The sequence below is a fragment of the Adiantum capillus-veneris genome, chromosome 3 (assembly GCF_014529385.1).
Source record: "Adiantum capillus-veneris isolate H3 chromosome 3, ASM1452938v2, whole genome shotgun sequence".
NCBI lineage: Eukaryota > Viridiplantae > Streptophyta > Polypodiopsida > Polypodiales > Pteridaceae > Adiantum > Adiantum capillus-veneris.
In genome coordinates, this window is record NC_140933.1 from 170,376,087 (window position 1) to 170,396,881 (window position 20,795).

The following is a 20,795-nucleotide window of genomic DNA, read 5'->3' on the forward strand; positions in this document are numbered from 1 at the left end:
TACTGGTTCCATAGTTTCAGCTCAATTATGTTGTGGTTAAACACACTCTCCTCTAGTCATGCATTCCTTTCCATTTCTCTATGGCATGGTGTGTCTTTTTTTCCTTTATTTTCGTTTTTGATGAAGGAGCTTGTCCCATCGACTTCCTTTGCTGCCGGGCTGTTTCATTATTTAGCACTCTATTGTCTGCTGGTGTTGTGGGTGTACAGGACCTCCCTTGGTTGTCACTTCATTTGTTTTTGGAGAAGAGGCTGTTATGGCACAAGGTGCCTTGTCCCAAATTAAGCTTCATGTGTTGTGGACGTGGTTTTTTTGGTTTTCACTTGATTGTCACATATTATTTGTCTTTCAGTTTTGTCAACATCCCACCCTTCATCATGGTGGCACGTTCTTTGCTCGGACGTCAAGTTCTCAAGGCACCTTGAGCAAGTAGATCACATTATTCTGGACTGCCTTCCAAGAAAGTTCGGGGCTGGTTATTTGAGGTCAAAGTTATGTTGTAGTGGTTTGTACTCAATGGCTCAACTTTGACAAGCCATGGGTTTCTTTTCATTTCCTTGGTGGCTTCTGCACTATCGTCCAAGCAGGGTGCTGTTCCATCTGCATCTCTTGGTAGGGTCAAGATGCAATTCTTGAAGCTTGGCTCATTTCCAACTTTGATGGTTCCTTTGTTTGAGGGATTATTGGGTGCCTTCTTTCTACCCCAACCCCCCCCCCCCCCCCCCCCCCCCCCCGCCCTCCCGGACCCGACCACCACCCGCCCCCCTTCTTTTTCTTTGCAGGTTTCACGTTTTACTCTTATAGAGAAGGTTCTTTACCTGGACTTTTAGTTATAGTATACAGTTTTTGTACTTTTTGTCAGCTTTTGGCCTCATTTTAGGCTTTATGCCTAGTTATATTGAGGGACTTTTTGCCTTGTTTTCTGTATTGACAACCTACTGCCCAGTATTTGTGGGTATGTGGTCCTTCTGGAACGATTAAGGAAGCCTTGTGTGTTTTTCTTAGAAGTAGCAGTTGAAGGCAAGTATTTTACAGACTGATCTCGCCTCAGTGTTGCAAAAGCATCACAAATTAATACTCAATGAAGCTATTGCTGTATCATTAACAAACAGCCACCAGTCAATCTCACTTTTCATATTGATTGTTCATTCACTTCTCTTCGGTTCCTTTCACCATTTTTCCATGCGCTGCTTGAAGCTGTTTAATTGCAACAACTGGCAATTTCCCTCTTTTTTGGTTCAAGCTTTAATATTAGTCTGCTTGTTTTAGCATGCACCAACTATTTCAAAGTGTTTGAACCATAAAACATGTGCCAGTTTTTTTTTGCCCCGATTCTTTAATGTAAATTTTTTTTTTGCATTATTTACCGTCTAAGTGGCAGGAGAGTGTTATATTAGTTACTTAAACACAGTTTTTCCCTATGTGCAGACGGAGTTATCTGCCGTGCCAGACTGCAGTTCCATGGTTGCAAGTCTTAGGGGGTTTTCGTCATTCGAGAATCCTTAAAAATTGAAATTCTTTAGGTTGCAAACACGGCCATGCATTTTTCCAGGTTTGTGAACTAATCTGAGCCTGAAGGTCAACTTTTAATACTGTCAGCAGGGCTTGCTAGAAACTATTTTAAATTTGCGGTTGAAGCATGGCCTCTGTTGTTTATTAACTGGTTTCTTCTTTTTTATTTAAGATGCAATTCTCACATCTAGGATGTCTCTTCGTCTCATAGCCCGCCTTGGATTGAGTCAAGGGACCACATGATGTGAATATGGGCTTTTCCCAGATTACTGTAGGTATATATATATGTCCATATGTAAGGAGATACATGTGGTAGCCATTCCTATTTTGAGAGTTCTTATCTAGTGTGGCATCCTTTGGCATATCAGGATTCAGCACTCAGGGGGCAACTAGTTAAAGGTAAAACCTGATAAAGCTAAGTGCCATTGTACCCCTAGCTTTGTGACAAGTGCTTTCACGTACCTCAGGGTCAATAATACTCAGAGCTCTCCAATTCTAAGCAAAAGAGAAACATGTGAGAATCTCATTCAATGCGTCAATGAATGCGCTTTCAATAAGACAAAGGAAAACCTGTAAAGTGACCATAAGAGCATGTCTCTAGAGGTAGAACTACCTGATCCCCGGTCATTTTGAGATGGGTTTTAAGCAGGTCAAATTTGCGTTTCATTGTTTTCCATTTTTCTATCGATGAAAGTTCCCATCACTAGCTGTTCATGTTAGTTTTCCTTGGCTGATTGTAGCTCTTTCCTCTTTTGGTATGACTAGGTGCTTCTTAATTATTTGTTGAGCATTGTCTAATTTGTTTGCAATCAAAAGAACTTTTGTACGGTTCTGTGTTTTTCCTTCTAGTGTCTACATTCAAAGAGTGTTTGTATCGATGAAAGTTTGTTTCCATTTTTCTATCGATGAAAGTTCCCATCACTAGCTCTTCATGTTTCTTCCATGGCTTATGCTAATATCTATGACCATCATCCTTTTACTATTTGTGTGTCTCTGTCTTATTCATTTGAAATAAAACATATGTATTCTGATCTCTTTCTTTTGGTTATCTCTTGTTCTCAATCTCACTTTCAGAATTTTGACACTGAATTTCTTTTTTCAGACCTTAGAAAAATTTTTGAGCAATTTCAATTCTGAAATATTGCAAGGAAAGCATCCGAGTCTTGAGTCATCTACCAGTGCTCCTACAATGGAGGGGCAAAGGCACGTTACCTATGGCGAGGGCGTTGGTTGTTCTAGACATGTGCGTAACACCATGAAAAGTTCCGGATATTCAACCTCTCGAGATATCCTTGAAACGGGCAAACGAACAGACCGACCTTTGAGTCTTCTTGTGGGAGGTCCCCTTGAGGAAAATAGCTCAACATCACGTCCACGCTTGTCAGGAAGCAAAATTGTGCGAGATTCTGTTCAAAGCTCAAGCTGGGACTCCTCTATGAGGTTTGATCGTAGCCAAGTTTCAAAATTTCGTGAAGTATCGACGACAAAGCTTGCTTTTCAGCCAAGCAAGCTTATTGGGCATGGAAAGAAGCTTCCCCATCCTGGAAGAGGAATGCAATCATCCTTTCAGCTCCAATCAAGTCCCTTCCCATGGGAGAGGACTGCTCTCTGGGAGGGGTCATCTACTGACAAAGATGGTACAAAGAACCACAGTCCATTATCCATCCAAATTGCTTCACATGAAATCTCATTCTGGAGAATTCTTCGAATGCACCCTCAGGCTATTAAACTAAACCAGTTCATGGACAGCAAGTATTGGGCATGTCTCATTGTCCCTGCTGTCGTGATCGCTCTTTTCTCTCATAATTTTATTAGAGCTTATTGTCCCAAGGCAGCTGACCCCTATTTAATATACATTTACTTGGTGTGCCTGGCTCTCTTCATATTTGAGCTTGTTGCTCTCTCTATCGTGCGCAAGGATTATTTCTTGGGCATGTCTTTCTGGTATGATTCTCAGACTCTGCCATTTTGCATAACATTTATTTCTCGGAAGTCCATTCTGTTTGATCACTGTCTATACTAGTTTCTGATCTACAAGCGTGCATGTTTTCTTTTCATCATTTGATCGATTATTATGAAAAACCAGGATATCAAGTCTTATGTAAAATGGCATTCATGGGATAAGGGCAAGAATTAAGGGGAGTGCACACGATCTACAGGGTACTCTGTCTTGAAGGAAACAAGGTTTCAGGTGAAGCATTGCTTTTGAATTAAGAAAGTTGGCCTTTCGAGGAAGTGAACTGGGCGCCTTACCTGGCTGGAAAAAGGGATGGGAGTTTTACTTGGTTATGCATGACGTAGTAGTTGAACCCAACAGTAGCCACATATGGGTAGAGACACTAATGATGCAAAGGTGCTTAAGTAATCTTAAAAGTGCAGTAAATATGCATGTTGGGAGGAATGTTTCATTAGACCAGCGTAAAATAGTACCATTCAGAAACATGTTACAATATCCGAGTGCTCAAAAATGCTTCCTTCTCGCCTCTCTTTTTCATCCACCTAGATCATACAATATTAAAACCTGTACGCAACAGCAGAATAATTCAGGAAAGAGGGATCATGCAAATCATGAAGAAGTTGTTGAAATGAAAGATAGGAGCAACCGAGGTGGTGTATCATCGCGTTCTCTCCACAAAGACCAGATGTGTAAACCGCTATCTTCCGTGCTCCCTTGCCCTCAAAACAGTGTGTGACTGCATAGTTCCACTCATCCCTCAGTTTGTCAGTCCTGATTCTCCACATTTTCGCCAGTGCTCAGGTTTGCTCTGGTCTCCTCTCTGAAAATTAAGGGACATAGTGCACATCAAATGCACGCCCAGACATAATCGGCTATGTCTCAATCTTAGAATTGCAAACCAGAAGCAGGGAATGAAATGCAACCAACGGGCTCTAGCGCACAAGGTATACCCTGTATGTAAAGTACATTGTTTGAAGCAGAAATGCACCCCTGGCTCTTTTAAAACTTGAAAGCTAGCAGAAAGCTTCCCGGATTGATGAATCTTAAGTCCCTCTGTAAATATTGTATATAAAGAGTGAAGATGCGTGTAAATAGGCTCCACGGGTTGCCAACATCAGGCGGCAGCGGTTGGAGCCACCAATAGTTTGAGGGAAGTGGTAGCATGGGTCGGGTAATTATGTTCCAGTTGCAGTCTTTTTTGTAAATACCCATGATCAAACGAGTTTGCCTCATGATCAATGTCACACTGTATACACAGCTGGCTTGGGCAGTTGTTGATTGGCAACCTTTCTGATAGAATCTACACTTTTGAAAAACTCCTCCGATACAAAAGATCTTCATTTTCTCAGGAAAGAGGAGGCGCCTAAGAGAAGGCTATCGTGGCCATGCCCCATTGCATGACACCTTTGAAGCTGTGGAAGGAAGCTCTCTCGAGATGCTGAAGAGGGTGCCTACTTTGCGGGCCGTCTCTAAGCTTGTAGGCTACAATCATGGGTGCGATCCAGACTACAATACAGGCATTTGGGACGATGGCGATTTGAAGGGGCTGTTGACGGGCATCTCTAGTGGCATTCGGAAATCATATGGAGTAGTCAAAGTTCAAATTTCGAAGCCCTTTCGATGGGAACCCACCCTTGGTTCAAAAAAACTTAAAAGGTAATTTAAATCAGATTGCAGGTCGTCTACAACCATTGGAGCGAGCATGGCGAGCACACAGGGCGCCGCCAAGGCCAAAATAGCCTCTCTCTCTCACACACACACACACACACAAATGAAATGAAATGAAATGTTATATTAACGTCTTCAAAAGGCCAAAGTGACCTATGAGACCTAAAAGTTACAATCTGGTGGATCTGATACAAAGTCTGAGTAACAAAAGTAACAAAATGAAATGAAAATGACAATGACAATATGACAAAATGACTAAATGACTACTATGGAATCCTAAACTCCAAGGTGTGAACTAATCAGCTAGCTGGGATAGCTAAAATCACAAGAGATCCAGCATCGGTCGCTCGCGCATCTCATCAATCTCCTCCATGGTCAGTAGTCTGACCGGGCATCGTGCATGTCGGGCCAAAGTGATCCGAATCCTCTGATGCAGCCTCCGTCAGTGCTGTGTAGTCCTCCGTAGTCGCGGGCATCTGGATCTCCCCAGCTCGGTCGCCCGATCGATCAGTGTGCCTCTGGCGTGAGGCGGCGAGCTCTGCTGTGGTAGTAACTCCTCCGGGTATCCAGTGTCTGCTCTAAAGAAGTCTGTGATCTGTCTTTGATGCTGGCTAGCCTCTCCTCTCATCAGGCTCTCTCTGTGTCTGCGCAGCTCGAGCAAAAACAAACCCAAGCATCTCTGATCCTCGTACCGCATGACTCTGGAGAGTGGTCCAAAGCCCTCTCTGAACAAGCAGTGGAAGCGGCCTCGTATCTCGTAATAGACGGGACAGTGGCATGTGTAGTGCAACTCTGTCTCAGGCTCTATGTCACATAGGGGGCATGTCCTGGCCTCTGCTGGTACTCCACTGTATCTCCCAGTCTCGATCCGCAGCTGGTGTGAAGATGTGCGTATCTGGCCAATAGCACATCGGACCCCATGAGACAAGTGGGTGTCCATGTACCTGGGCCTCGTCACAAAACCGTCCTCCGTAAGTTGGAGAAGATTCTCTCTGTAGAAAGCCATCTTCGTGCCCAGCTCCTGTGCTGGCTGTATCCATGTCCTCCTCGTGTCTAGCTGAGTCAGGTCCTGGCGGATGAGCCTGGTGATCTCGGACTGTGTAAGAGTCAGAGAGGGTGCATCCAGTGAGTACTGGAAAGGAGGTAAACTGTCTATGCTGAACCCATGTGCCTGAAACCATGATGTCATCTCCCCATACCAGCATGTTGTATCTCCCTGCATGGCTAACTGTCGAGAGGACTCAAGTGCAAGGCGGGCATATCTGTCTCTGGGAAGTTCCCACACGCGGTGTATGAAGGAAACAGATTTGGTGAGCGCCTCAACTACTAGTGGGGGGGCAGCTAGCTCTGCTCGGACAATGGCATGTCCCCCCATCCATCAGTGCGGCCTGTCCTCCCGTGGTGATCCAATGAAGGTCCCCAAATCTCATCTCCATAAAGCAATACAGAAGCCACCAAAGTGTCAAAGAGCCAGAGCTTCGTCCGAGGCTCCTGAAACTGAACCTGTGAACACATCCTTTCCAATCTACCCAGTGCTGCTTGGGCTCTGGTCAATCTAGTCTCTGCTGCCCTCCTCAGTGAAAATGTTGGCCAACTAAAAACCACTCCAAGGTAAGTATAAGCATCTGTATACTCCACTGTCTCCTGGCCGTATGTGAATGCGGGCACTGACCTCCTGATCCATTGTGGGGTGGTATTAAATACCATGACCTTGGTTTTACCAAGGTTGACAGACAAACCACTTTCCTGGGCAAACCTATGCAAAGCATCCAAGTGACGTTGCATCCCTACGGAGAGTCGGAGATCAACACAATATCATCAGCATATAACAATAGTGGAATCCATGTCCCTGCCAGTTGCGCACCTCTATCACCATCTCTCTCAATGTAGTCAGAAACCTCATCCACACAGAGAGAGAGAGAGAGAGAGAGAGAGAGAGAGAGAGAGAGAGAGAGAGAGAGAGAGAGAGAGAGAGAGATGAAATGAAATGAAATGTTATATTAACGTCTTCAAAAGGCCAAAGTGACCTATGAGACCAGAAAGTTACAATGTCGTGGATCTGATACAAAGTCAGAGTAACAAGATGACAAAATGACAGAATGACAAAATAAAATACTATGGAATCCTAAGCTGTTAGGTGTGAACTAAGCAGCTGGGATAGCTAGATCACAAGAGATCCAGCATCGATCGCTGGTGGATCTCATCAATCTCCTCCATGGTCAGTAGTCTGACTGTGCGTCGTGTGTGTCGGGCCAAAGTGATCCGAATCCTCTGATGCAGCCTCCGTCGATGCTGTGTAGTCCTCCGCAGTAGTGGGCGTCTGGATCGCCCCAGCTCAGTCGCTCGGTCACGAGCTCTGCTGTGGTAGTAACTCCTCCAGGTGTCCAGTGGCTGCTGTAAAGAAGTCTGTGATCTGTCTCTGAGACTGGCTAGCCTCTCCTCTCATCAGGCTCTCTCTGTGTCTGCGCAGCTCGAGCAAAAACAAACCCAGGAATCTCTGATCCTCATACCGCATGACTCTGGAGAGTGGTCCAAAGCCCTCTCTGAACAAGCAATGGAAGCGGCCTTGTATCTCGTAGTAGACGCGGCAATGGCATGTGTAGTGCAACTTTGTCTCAGGCTCGATGTCACACAGGGGGCATGTCGTGGCCTTTGCTATCCTGGCCTCTGCTGGTACTCCGCTGTATCTCCCAGTCTCGATCCGCAGCTGGTGTGAAGATGTGCGTATCTGGCCAATAGCACATCATATCCCATGAGACAAGTGGGTGTCCATGTATGTGGGCCTCGTCACAAAACCATTGTCCATAAGCTAGAGAAGATGCTCTCTGTAGAAAGCCATCTTCGTGCCCAACTCCTGTGCTAGCTGTATCCATGTCCTCTTGGTGTCTAGCTGAGTCAAGTCCTGGCGGATGAGCCTAGTGATCTCGGATTGTGTAAGAGTCAGAGAGGGTGCATCCAGTGAGTACTGGAAGGGAGGCAATCTGTCTATGTTGAACGCATGCGCCTGAAACCATGATGTCATCTCCCCATACCAGCATGTTGTATCTCCCTGTATGGCTAACTGTCGAGAGGAGTCAAGTCAAGGCGGGCATATCTGTCTCTGGGAAGTTCCCACATGCGGTGTATGAAGGAGACAGATCTGGTGAGCGCCTCAACCACTAGTGAGGGGGCAGCTAGCTTTGCTCGGACAATAGCACGTGGTACTGAAGATAATGAGCCGCGAGATCATAGAGACCAGAGGCTTCTCCATGTCCCCCCATCCATCACTGCGGCCTGTCCTTCCGTGATGATCCAATAAAGGTCCCCAAATCTCAGCTCCATAAAGCAATGCAAAAGCCACCAAAGTGTCAAAGAGCCAGAGCTTCGTCCGAGGCTCCTGAAACTGAACCTGTGAACACATACTCAATGTTGCATGGGCTCTGGTGAATCTGGTGCTCCAAGTATCAGGCATGGCACGGTTAAACATAACTGCTAGAAGCTCTTCTAGTAGATCTCTGGCATGTGTGAAATGCTCAGCCATTAAGCCATCATGATCATATGCTCTCCCAGTCCTCATCCTGTCAATGGCCTTCCTCACCATCTCAGCGGTGAAAAAAGCACACGTGTGTGAGCATGGATTGGGGGGGTCGGGAAGGGGGGGCTGCTCAGGAACTGTGTACAGAGATGATGCGTTTTGGCCCCAGGCCTCTGTAGAAGTGATGGCAGGGGCGGGGGGGGGGGGGGGGGGGGGGGGGGGGGGGGGGGGGGGGGGCCTCACGTGAGTCCTGACTCAAGAATAGCTGGTATAGATCGTGCTCTAGGGGAGCAAAAAATGCCCTCTTCTTCTGCTGCACTAGGAGTCCGAAGTCAATCTGTGACTGTCTGTGAGTATGTCCCCCAAAAGCACCTCCCTCTGAAGTCTAGCTCTAGTGTCCTGGCATTCCTCATCATACCAACTGTTCTGGGGCATGCTCCCGGAACGGCGTCTCTGCTCAGGCTGGGTATGTGGTTTTTGCCTTAGTTGCTGCATCATGTAGTGTCTGTGTCAGTATAGTAGTAAGCTCCTCCAGAGGTCGCCCTGGCTCCTCTGTGCACAGGCGTCTGTAGATCCCATCTATGTATACAGAGTCCGTCTCCCGCGTGAAGTTGTAGCGAGTAGGGGCTGCTGCCCGTGGCCTGTGTGCTACACTAAACTAAAAAGAGATGGTCAACGACACAAGAGCATGATCCACTGCCACACCAACAGGTCTAGGTCCAACCGTGAGATCGTGGATACTAGAGATGAGGCTCGGCTGTGCCATGACATAATCCACTGTGCTGGCTCCATGTCTGTGTGGAAAGCATGTTAACCCCCCCGCAGCGGGAAATCGCCCCCCACAGAGAGAGAGCATGCCAAGCATGGCGGCCATGCTGAGAAGCTTCTCAAGGACACCGGCTCGTGAAGGGGAACGCGGAGGCTCATTTCAGGAGGAAGCCATTCAGAGAAGCCAAGGGTGGGAGAGAGAGACAGAGTGGTGAGCGCTGCAAGAGAGAGAGGCTAAGGGAGAGTTGGGGAGCTTGAGAGCAGCCTACAACAGAGGGGCAGAAAGCTTCATGGTGACCACGAGACTGAGAGGTTGCGTGTAAGAGGGCGGGTCGCCAAAGGAGGAGAGGGGAGCGTTGTCAGAGAGAGGGCCAAAGGGAGGCTATGCATGCAGTCTTCTGAAGAGTGAAGCTAGGGCATCCTACTCCAGTGAAAGGGTCTCTGATAACTGGCGCATGAAGGACAGCTAGAGAGCAACCAGATCCGGTGGAGGCTCGGGTGGCAGAGAAGAAGGGGCAAAGTTGCTTAGAGGGAAGCCAAAGGACCATGAAGTAAAGCAGGCAGTCGAAGGGCAGTAGGTTTGTTCCAATTAGCAGGCACACGAGGCATGGCTGAGTGTAATTAGAAGGTTGACAGGTAGCTTTTGGAAGAGGATACAAGGCGTAGCTCGTGATCAGCAGGAGGGTATCCAGAGTAAGGTTGTGTCAAGAGGCTTCAGCTTGGGGCAGCTTTGTCGAGGAGCGGCCATTCAGAACGTCAGCGAAGGTTGGGGTTGTCCGAGAGGACCACTCCTCCCACTCCTTAGCATCAACTTTTGAGAGAAGATTCCACTCTTGGCTACTATAAAGGAGTCGAAAAATTCATAGAAAGAGCGGGATACAGAAACCCTAGCGACTTCGGGACCAAAGACGAGAGAAAGTACAATAAGCTTGGCCGTACTAAGATAGGTAGAAACCTGAACCTGAGATTATATACGCCAAGCACCTTGCTTAAGACCTTTAAAAGAGGAGGAAATAGAACTTTGTTGCTGATATCTCACAGGCAAATACATTCAAGTATGAAAACTGCAAACTTTTATCACCTTTCACTGCAAAACCTTGTGCTGAGAACACTTTAAACTTAAAAACATAAGTGACGACCACCCAAGATAAAGCACCAGTATATGGTAGAGCAGGACTCGAGTAGCACTTCTTTTTTTTTCCGCCTCTCGAATTGGTGGCTTTCGTCTGCCCCAAGCTAAAGCCTTTTGACACAACCTTACTCTAGATACCCTCCTGTATGCTCTTCCAAAAGTTACCTGTCCACCTTATTATTACACTCAGCCATGCCTCGTATGCCTGCGAATTGCAGCAAACCTGCTGCCCTTCGACTCCCTGCTTTACTTAATGGTCCTTCAGCTTCCCCTTTGAGCAACTTTGCCCCTTCTTCTCTGCCACCCGAGCCTTCACCTGACCTGGTTGCTCTCTAGCTGTACTTCATGTCCCAATTATCAAAGACCCTTTCACTGCAGTAGGCCTCCCTAGCTCCTTTCTATAGAAGACTGCATGCCTAGCCTCCCTTTGGCCTTCTCTCTGGCAGCACTCCCCTCTCCTCCTGTGGCGAGCCGGCCTTGGAGATTTTCTTCTCTTGCTCCAGTGTTTGATGACCAAACCTTTTTTTTCAATTCCACAACCTCTCTATCTCGTAGTCACCATGCATCTTTCTGCCTCTTTGTTGTAGGCTGCTCTCAAGCTCCCCAACTCTCCCTTAGCCGCTTTCTCTTGCAGCGCCCACCTCTCTGTCTTTCTCTCCGACTCTTGGCTTCTTTGAACGGCTTCCTCCTGAAATGAGCCTCCGCGCTCTTTTTCCCCTTCACGAGCTGGTGGCCTTGAGAAGCTTCTCAGCATGAGGTATCAGGATCAGAGATGCCTTGGCTTATATCTACTTGAGCTACACCGACATAGAGATAGTCTGTTGAGGAGACATGGAGTACGACAGTCGCAGAGACAGATCACAGACTTCTTTGGATCGAGGGAGCCAAGAGACCAACCACCAGCACAGGGTTGTACCCGCATTCATACCAAAGGCACCCTCATTGACAGGGCGACTGAGCTCGGGAGATCGAGACGACCACGATCTAGACACAGGAGCACACTCCATCGACGGAGACTCCAGTAGAGGATCAGAGGCATTCTAGCATGACACCCAGATTGTCATTGAGGGCCTATTCTATATTTTCACATTTCACATTTCACATTTCACGCTTCATTTTCAGTTTTCATTTTTTGCTTTCAGTACTTTTTGTACTTGTACTTCAAACATTGTATTAGATTCACCACTTTGTATCTGATGGTCTCATAGGTCATTTTGGCCTTTTGAAGACGTTAATATATCATTTCATTTCATTTCTCTCTCTCTCTCTCTCTCTCTCTCTCTCTCTCTCTCTCTCTCTCTCTCTCTCTGAGGTTGCATCAGAGGATTCGGATCACTTTGGCCCAGCATGCACGATGCCTGGTCAGGATGGAGGAGATTAATGAGATCCGCCAGCGACCGATGCTGGATCTTTTGTGATCTATGATTTAGTTATCCCACCTATCTGCTTAGATCACACCTAGCTGTTTCAGATTCCATAGCATTTTATTCTGTCATTTTATTATGTCATTTTTGTTACTCTGACTTTGTATCAGATCCACCACATTGTAACTGTCTGGTCTCATAGGTCATTCTGGCCTTCTGAAGACGTTAATATAACATTTCATTTCTCTCTCTCTCTCTCTCTCTCTCTCTCTCTCTCTCTCTCTCTCTCTCTCTCTCTCTCTCTCTCTCTCTCTCTCTCTCTCGACAGTTAGCCATGCAGGGAGATACAGCATGCTGGTACAGGGAGATGACATCGTGGTTTCAGATGCATGGGTTCAACATAGACAGATTGCCCCCCTTCCAATACTCACTGGATGCGCCCTCTCTGACTCTTACACAGTCCGAGGTAACCAGGCTCATTCGCCAAGATTTGACTTAGCTAGACACCAAGAGGACATGGATATAACCAGCACAAGAGCTAGGCACGAAGATGGCTTTCTACAGAGAGCATCTCCTCCAGCTTACGGAGGATGGTTTTGTGACGAGGCCCAGCTACATGGACACCCACTTGTCTCATGGAATACGATGTGCTATTGGCCAGATTTGCACATCTTCACACCAGCTGCGGATAGAGACCGGGAGATACAACGAAATACCAGTAGAGGCCAGGACATGCCCCCTGTGTGACATCGAGCCTGAGATAGAGTTGCACTACACATGCCACTGCCTCGTCTACTACGAGATACGAGGCCGCTTCCATTGCTTGTTTAGAGAGGGCTTTGGACCATTCGCTAGAGTCATGCGGTACGAGGATCAGAGATGCCTACGTTTGTTTTTTCTCGAGCTGCACAGACACAGAGAGAGCATGATGAGAGGAGAGGCTAGCCAGTCTCAGAGACAGATCACAGACTTCTTTAGAGCTTCCATTGGACACCCGGAGGAGTTACTACCACAACAGAGCCCGTCGCTTTATACCAGAGGCATACTAATCGACCGAGCGACTGAGCTAGGGAGATCCAGACGGCCACGACTGCAGAGGACTACACAGCATCGACGGAGGCTGCATCAGAGGATTCGGATCACGTTGGCTCGACATGCACGATGCCCGGTCGGACTACTGACCATGGAGGAGATTGATGAGATCTGCCAATGACCGATGCTAGATCTCTTGTGATTTACCTATCCCAGCTAGTTGTTTAGCTGCTTAGTCCACACCTAGCAGTTTAGGATTCAATAGTATTTTATTTTGTCATTTTGTCATTCTGTTATTTTGTCATCTTGTTACTCTGACTTTGTATCAGATCCACCACATTGTAACTTTTTGGTCTCATAGGTCACTTTGGCCTTTTGAAGACGTTAATATAACATTTCATTTCATTTCATTTCTCTCTCTCTCTCTCGACGTTAAAAAATCTCTTCTTCTTCTTCTTCTTCTTCTTCTTCTTCTTCTCTCTCTCTCTCTCTCTCTCTCTCTCTCTCTCTCTCTCTCTCTCTCTCTCTCTCTCTCTCTCTCTCTCTCTGTGCGCCTTCGTACCTCAGTCCTCTCTGCTACCTCAGCCTTGTGTGTCCGCCAGTAGGTGCTGCTCGTCCTCAGCTGCAGTAGCTCTCGTTGCACCAACTTCTCTCTGCAGAGTCTATCAGCAGCGGGCAGTCTGGCTTCTGGAGAAGTTGTGGCACGACATGGTTCCACAAGGTGAGGGATGTTTAAAAAGGATGTTGTTTGTGGTGCAAGGCTGCGTGAATGTGGTGTAATTTGTGTCGCCAAGACAAACCAGCACGAGCTTGGTTCAAGAACAACAGGCTAATATTAATCCTCATTACGGGTCAGCTAGAAATCCCCATGATCCAAATAGATATACAGGTGGCTCTTTTGCTGGATCAGCAGCATTAGTTGCATGTGGACTATGTCCAGCAGCTCTAGAAACAGATGGTGGAGGTTCTGTGCGCATTCCCTCAGCTCTGTGTAGCATTGTCTGTTTGAAAGCAACACACGGCCGAATATCCACTGAAGGATTTTCAGAACCAGCATATTTCAGAACCTGCAGACTTGGTTTATTAGAGCACTCAGAAAATTTAGAATTCAGAGCAGAGAAATTCAGAAATTCAGAAAATTCAAAAATTCACAGAAATTGCAGGAGGCGGAATTTGTATGCAAAATGTATGCTTGATGCAGGAGAAAATGTATGCATAAGTGTGGAAAGTTCTGGAAACAGCTATGTGCTTAGTGTGGCCGTCTTGTGATGGAGGTCACGAGCGCAAACCCAACACTTCCCGAGAGTTGTAGCCCCTCCCCCTTGAGTGGTTTGCATACAATGGCATCACCAGCAATGAAGAAATCCACTTTTATGGCTACCAGCAAAAGGTTAGCAAACATGGAAAAGGAGATGAAGGCGTACAAGACAGAGATGGAAGAGTGGAAGATGGAGAAGGCGGTCTTTCTTCAGTGGAAAATCAGCGAGGCCGAGCTTCGAACTGTGGAGAAAATGGAGCATTGGGCCGAAATTGAAGACCTCAAGAATCAGATTTTAGCCCTCAAGAGAGACCTAACCGAGGCAAGAGCCAATGGTGGACTAGAAGAGGGAGAAATCCAACTCTCAGTGATAGAAGAACTTAAGGTAATCAAAGAGCAAGTGCAAGCCATTAAGGAAGAGGAGAAACAACAAGAAGCAAAAACATCTTTATGGACAGATATGATTACCAAAACCCATAAGAAAGTGGAGAAAGCGGAGAAGTGGATTTCGGTCGCAAAGAAGGGCAAAGGCAAGGAGGTATGAATCTCCACTCCCACCATCATCAACATGACATTTGAGGAGGAACAACGAAGACGTATGACGGATTTGCATGTGAGGGTTACCGGCCTTAACAATCGGGACAAAATTGATGAGGAAGTACAGGAGCTCATGTTACTAATGGGGATGCAAAAAGCGACACATACAAGAACATGGAGAGTTGGTAAGAAAAGTGGAGGCAGGGGGAAACATCGAGAGGAAGAGCTCTCATATTGCGCTTTCCCTCTATTGAGGAGGAGGACTTTTTTAGAAGGAGACTCACTCTCAAAAAGACTGGTATCTTCCTTGGTGACGATCTCACCCTCTCACAGCTTGCCCACATGCAAGAAGTCATGCCAGAGATTAGGGCCGCAAGAGAAAAAGGGAAGACAGCTTTTTATAGAGAAGGAAGAGTGGTCATTATGGAGAGACGCCCTACATGATGGTGCGAGACCTATGGGAGCACACTGAAGATGGCTACTTGGAATTATAATGGGTCTATGAGGTTGGATGTTGGGGCCTTTGAGGACAGTTTCAGAGAAAGGGACATTGTATTCTTCTCGGAGACTCACCAGGCGCCTAGACAGGTGATGCCACATGTGGAGGGATATAGCTGGGAGTTTTCTACTTAGAAATGTAGAGCTTGAAGTGCTGAAGGAGCAGGTCCAGACGGCTCATCAAACAGAGCTACGGAGCCCAAGCTATCGAAGGTTGAGGGATCAGTGTGTTGTAGATTCTTGCCAGATTCTTGCCAGACAGGGCAGTTGGGGGCAGGTGGTCCAAGTGGATGTCAGGGTATAGGCGTGTAGTGCTCTACATCTGGAGCCTACCTGTCTTTTCAGATTGCAGATCAGAGCCACGGATTGTAGTTTATGATCAGTTGAAGTTTTGCCGGGGGCTAGGTTGGTGCCCATCTAACCACATGGGGAATCGTGCCATCTGGCGTCTTTTGAGCCTCGACAAGGTTCTAGAGCAAGGTATGCATTATATGGAGCTAACAGGAGCTGACTACACGTCAAACGGAGCCCGGAGCAGAAAGTTATAGCAGTCGGAAGAAAGGGTGCCTTTGTCCGAAGTTGATTGCAGGTGAAATTTGGCATTTTTACGGCTTCGGTTCGAGGGCTTGGGGAATTGTGAAGTGCGGCAAAGTGGGGTGAGTCCGGAGTCAGACAAGTGAGTTTGTGGCCGGGTTTTGCGGCTCGGCGATCGGATCGCCAGTGACCAATTGGCAAGCAGGGCAAGCAGTGGGGAAAAAAGAGGTTGGGGATTTTTTTTTTGAGGAAAAGTTTTTTTTGAAGTTTCAAGCTATTGGGGAGAACTCACCAAAGATTGCCACGTGGCGGGGGTGGGGTAATCCCACATGCGAATTGTGGGGGTCGGATGATGGGGTACAAGACCTGGGGCGTAAGCCTCTTGTTAAGCATGGAGTAGAGAGTGGGAGCTCCTTGGTGCTCGGCTATGGCGTGCGCACACGGGTGCTGCTAGTGGTGATTTGTGCGGCGGCGTTGCCGTCTTGGTGGCGGATTTTGGTGGTTGTGGCGGTGCGGCATTGGCCCTAGCCGGTGGCGCGCACTGGGAGGCGGTGGTCAATACAGTGATGACGTGGCATGGCTAAGGGCAGTGCCCCGCGTGCCCACACCTCTTTTGAAGACAAAACTAGTGCCCTTCCCCCCCCCCCCCAATAGCGATGTCGCTAATGCCGGGTAGAGGAGGGGTCCCACAGCAGGCATGTGAATAGACATAGAGATGATGATGATGATGTATTTACGTCCTCGGGGGGCCAAAATGACCCATGGGACCCAAAATCTCATATATGAGACTCCCCCCCCTTCCCAAGTGGAGGGGACGTGTCATGATTCTGTGGTGATTTTGTTTGTGAGTGTGGTGTGATGTTCTAGCACTTTGGCAAGATAGATGCCTAGCGCTACTGGAGAGGGATGTGTTCTTGAGAGAAGCTCCTCAAATGTAGTACATCTTTGAATAAGTTGGGGAAAGTCGACCCGAATGTGTGCATATGCTGGACATTCAAGGGTTACATGTGCCTCATTTTCCAATGAGTTCAAGTTGCATTGAGTGCATCTCCTCATGTTTGCATCAATATTCAGCCATCCTCCCGTTTCACTCTTGAGCATGTGTGATCTTGTCCGCATCAAGGTGATGGCCCGTCTCGCACGGTAAGACATGGGTGTCCTGATATGTATTTGGGTTTCCCCGGTCTTGTACTCTTCCCAATATCTCGTGTTTATGTGCTTGCAATAGTATTCAAACGTGGACCTGTGCATTGCATTCTTCCATTTGCTGTGGAGGGCCTCAAGTAATTGTAGCTCAAAATTGAGCTCGCGCTCATGCTCGGTGCCTGCCTCTACATGCATGTCCACATGTGCTCCCACATTCCATTTAGAGAACCATTTTCTGATGTCCTCAACAAGGCTAGAGGTGAGAAACTTGCTTTTGTGGTTCTTTTGCGGCTTACATCCTACCTCCCATGCTATGTGAGGCAAACGGTTATGAGGCATCAGCTTCACCTTCAAGAGATATCTATGCATTCTTTGCAAGGCAAGCATTTCCAATGGTCTTTGTTTAGTCTCCAATAGCATCACTGAGACAATGGGGTAGTGGGTTGCACATGTGAGGGAGAGGCTCATGAGTAGGTGGAATAGGTCTAGCTCCTGTGCCTCCTGGATTTTCCACATTTTACGGTCAGTGAGGGTCTTTATATGTCTGCAAGCCTCTCGCTTAGCGATCTCGCCAACTGCACACAAGCATTTGTAGACCTCTCTACACACATCATTATACCATACGGGGTATGGTGCAAGAGCATGTAACATTGCTTGTGTGTGCGTGGTGTCAGAAGCTATTGAGAGCCGATGTGTGTAGGATAGTGTAGAGCTGGGTGGTGATTGCCTTGAGTGGAGCAAATGGGTCTAGCTGTTAAATGCCCCTACACAGGTTGAGTGTAACTATCAGATAGATCATGGCGGGTGTGTGTAGAGGGGGTGGGCTCTCAAACGACAGAGAAATGAAATGACATGAAATGTTATATTAACGTCTTCTAAAGGCCATATTGACGTATGAGACCAGAGAGATACATCATGGTGAATCTGATACAAGGTCTGGATAAAAAGATAGAAAGAATTTAACTAAACAGAAACACTAGTAGAGCTATAAAAGGTGGCTATCAAGAGCTTGAAAGGTACATATACAAAAAGTGGGGGTGTATCACATAGAATAGATACAAAATGGTGGATATGTAATCCAGAGACGGCTCGCATCGATCACTGCATGATTGTGTCGATGTCCTCCATGGTGAGAGTTTGTGCAAGGCGTCTCCTATGTCTTGCCAATATAGATCTAATTCTCTGATGCAACCTCGATGGGAGCATCCCCTCATCCTGGGCCTCCTGGATCTCCAGCTTTGTTGCTTGATCACTCAGTATACCTCTGCCAGTGATGTGCCCTATATTCCTCCTCTCTGGCTGGTCTCGTCTCTGCTCAATCTCTAGATGGAAGAACATTGTGATGTGTCTGTGGGTGTCTCCCGGTGTGGGGGCCTCTCTCTCTCAGTAACCCTGCTCGATATCGCTGAATCTCCAATAGATAGAGGCCAAGACATCTCTGATCTTGGTATCTCATACGCTAGATAGAGGCCCAAAACCCTCTCTAACGACGCAGTGAAAGCGGCCACGTATCTCATAGTATGCTGTAAGTGTGGTAATGGGGGGACGGGGAGTGAAGTGTGCTGCCTCTCTGAACCCCAAGATGTAGTCCATTGTGCTGCCTTCCTCCGAGGCTGATATTGGGATGCAAGTAAATTCACCGGAGTCTAGCCATTGGACCATCCCGTCATAGATAATGAGACAGTGTTGTGATCCTGGTCTAAGTGGGTGTCATCCATAGGCTATGGGTATCGTTGTTTTCGCCAATGTCCTCTGGATTCCTGTTTCGAACACAGATGAACACAACCTTTGACATAGACCCAAGATGAACTGAAGAGAAGCCCAAATTACATACAAAGGAACACTAAAGGGAAAGTTCTAGAAGGATGGCAGTGATTCATAAGACAATATAAACATAAGCTCCCATCATGCCATAGTGTTGACTACATACGTTGGCATCGCCGTCATAAAGTCTAATAATAATTGTAGAGTTTATGCTGCCACACATGTACATGAGCATACATTTGCATGAAGGTTTGTCTATGGATTTTTGTCAAGGCATTGGAGATGTAGAGATCTTAGAAACTCATCGAGTATTACAGAATGAGTGCCAAAATCTTTGGGGTCAATAATTTCCATGAAGCAATCTAGCTTCTTCATTTTGTGTTTTGCTATTGTTTTAAATTCCTTACAAGTGTGTCTTTCTCCACTAGCCATTGGTTTTTCAGGGGGCTGGTAGTAAGGTTTTTTGCCAGTCTCCGAAGGTCTGCGCAGGCAATAATTTTCAAGAAGCAATGTAGCCTCTGCAAATTGTGTTTTGTTGATTGCCTCAAAATCCTTGCACGTGTGTCTCTCCCTTCACCCTTGCGTTGCTGCTTGTTGCATGTCCTTTCCTTTCACTTTTTGGCTTACCACTCTTGGAGAATGCACAAATTCCGTTATCGCATACATCGAGTCCATAGTCACATGGAATGGGAAATGGGAACGACAGCATGAAGTGCCATTCCCTATGACTAGATAGTCACATGGAATGGGGACTGGAACGGGAAATGGAAACAAAAGGAACAGGTATGGTAAACTCACAAACGGCCATTCCCTTTGACTATGATCGAGTCCCAATCCTTGCTTCATTCCATATAGAGATTGATATGCAACAAGATTGCTATGGCTTAAACAGCCACCTCGGCGACAGTGAAGCTATAATGATTGGTGGGCAATTGTCAGCATGGCTGAGGTTTTCTGTGCTACCTCTTTCTGGGCATCTGTTATAGAGGGGTTCAAGCTAAGATGTTTGGGTAAACAATTCCAATACCGCACAATCTTATTTTCCATGCAATAGAATCATTAATTTCCTCTCCTACAAAGCACACCTCAGGTATAGCAGTGAAGATGTTATTTTCTTGCAGGCTGGATTTGGTTGGAAGTGTAACATTAATCCCCTTAATTTTGGGGATGCTGGAAATTAACTTGATAATGGCAAGGGCTGCACAAGCAGCCAAATCAGTCACAAGAGCTGCCAAATGGATGCAAACAACGGATTTTTCCAAGTCAGTCATCATCAGCACTGCCAAGGTATCACTTTTTACCCTCTTGCTCTTTTTATGCTAGTTCAGGCAGGGATTTTTTGCATTATGATTGTTAGCTTGTCGACACACTGAGGCTTCTTTTGGCTCAGTGCCATGGTGTATGTGTGTGTGGGCCAGGAGTATAGCCAACAATTAGTTCAATTATACAATTAGTTTATTTATTACTAGTTATGTGGAAAACAAAATTCTACACAATAGACTATCCCAAGTCCGGGAAAAATGCTCGAAAGTCAACAGTAAGGATAGGAATTTTGAAGTCCCTAGTAGGGCCATGTGGTTGTTGTTGCAGTTAGTAGATATCCACATCAGTGTTTCTTTTGTGACTAGGAGAGAGCTCGTGCAGCAATGGCTCCTCGGTTGAGGGCACTATCGGCTTTTAGAAGATTTTTTTCAATTTTTATTTTTTTTGCGTGTGTGGTGTGTGTGTGAGTGAGTGAGAGTGGTGTGTGCGAGGGTTCTATGAAGTCTTGCTAGCCGACATGGATGCTCGGGATACTCTGCTTGAAATGTCTCCTCTTTTCTTCAATACGCAGATGACTCATGTACTGCCCTGGGCTCTCATCAAGGACTATCAGAGTCTCATTCGTCACAAGTGTCCCGTCTGGGTTGAGGTGGTCGACTTTCCTTGCACTTGGCGTCACTTTCTTCCTTTGTTGGCTGCTCAACTGGGCAATGTTTTTTACCCTCCTAAGCTGGACGTAAACACAAACCGTTTTTGTATTCTATGGGACACAGATATCCCTACACCGGCAGGTATTTCGATCGATTCTTGGGATGCAGTGGTTGGAAAGCGTCCATTTAAGCTTAAAT

General features: G+C 46.7%; 1 protein-coding gene across 1 annotated transcript in view; it reads left to right on the forward strand.

Annotated features, from left to right (window-relative positions):
• LOC147462175 (uncharacterized) overlaps positions 1–20,795 on the forward strand; it is a 151,120-nt gene that overhangs the window by 72,555 nt on the left and 57,770 nt on the right. Inside the window, exons 5-6 of the mRNA XM_086509580.1 lie at positions 2,615–3,456; positions 19,806–19,971. Of these exons, the coding sequence (XP_086365706.1) occupies positions 2,615–3,456; positions 19,806–19,971 (1,008 nt within the window). The remainder of the gene's footprint in view (positions 1–2,614; positions 3,457–19,805; positions 19,972–20,795) is intronic.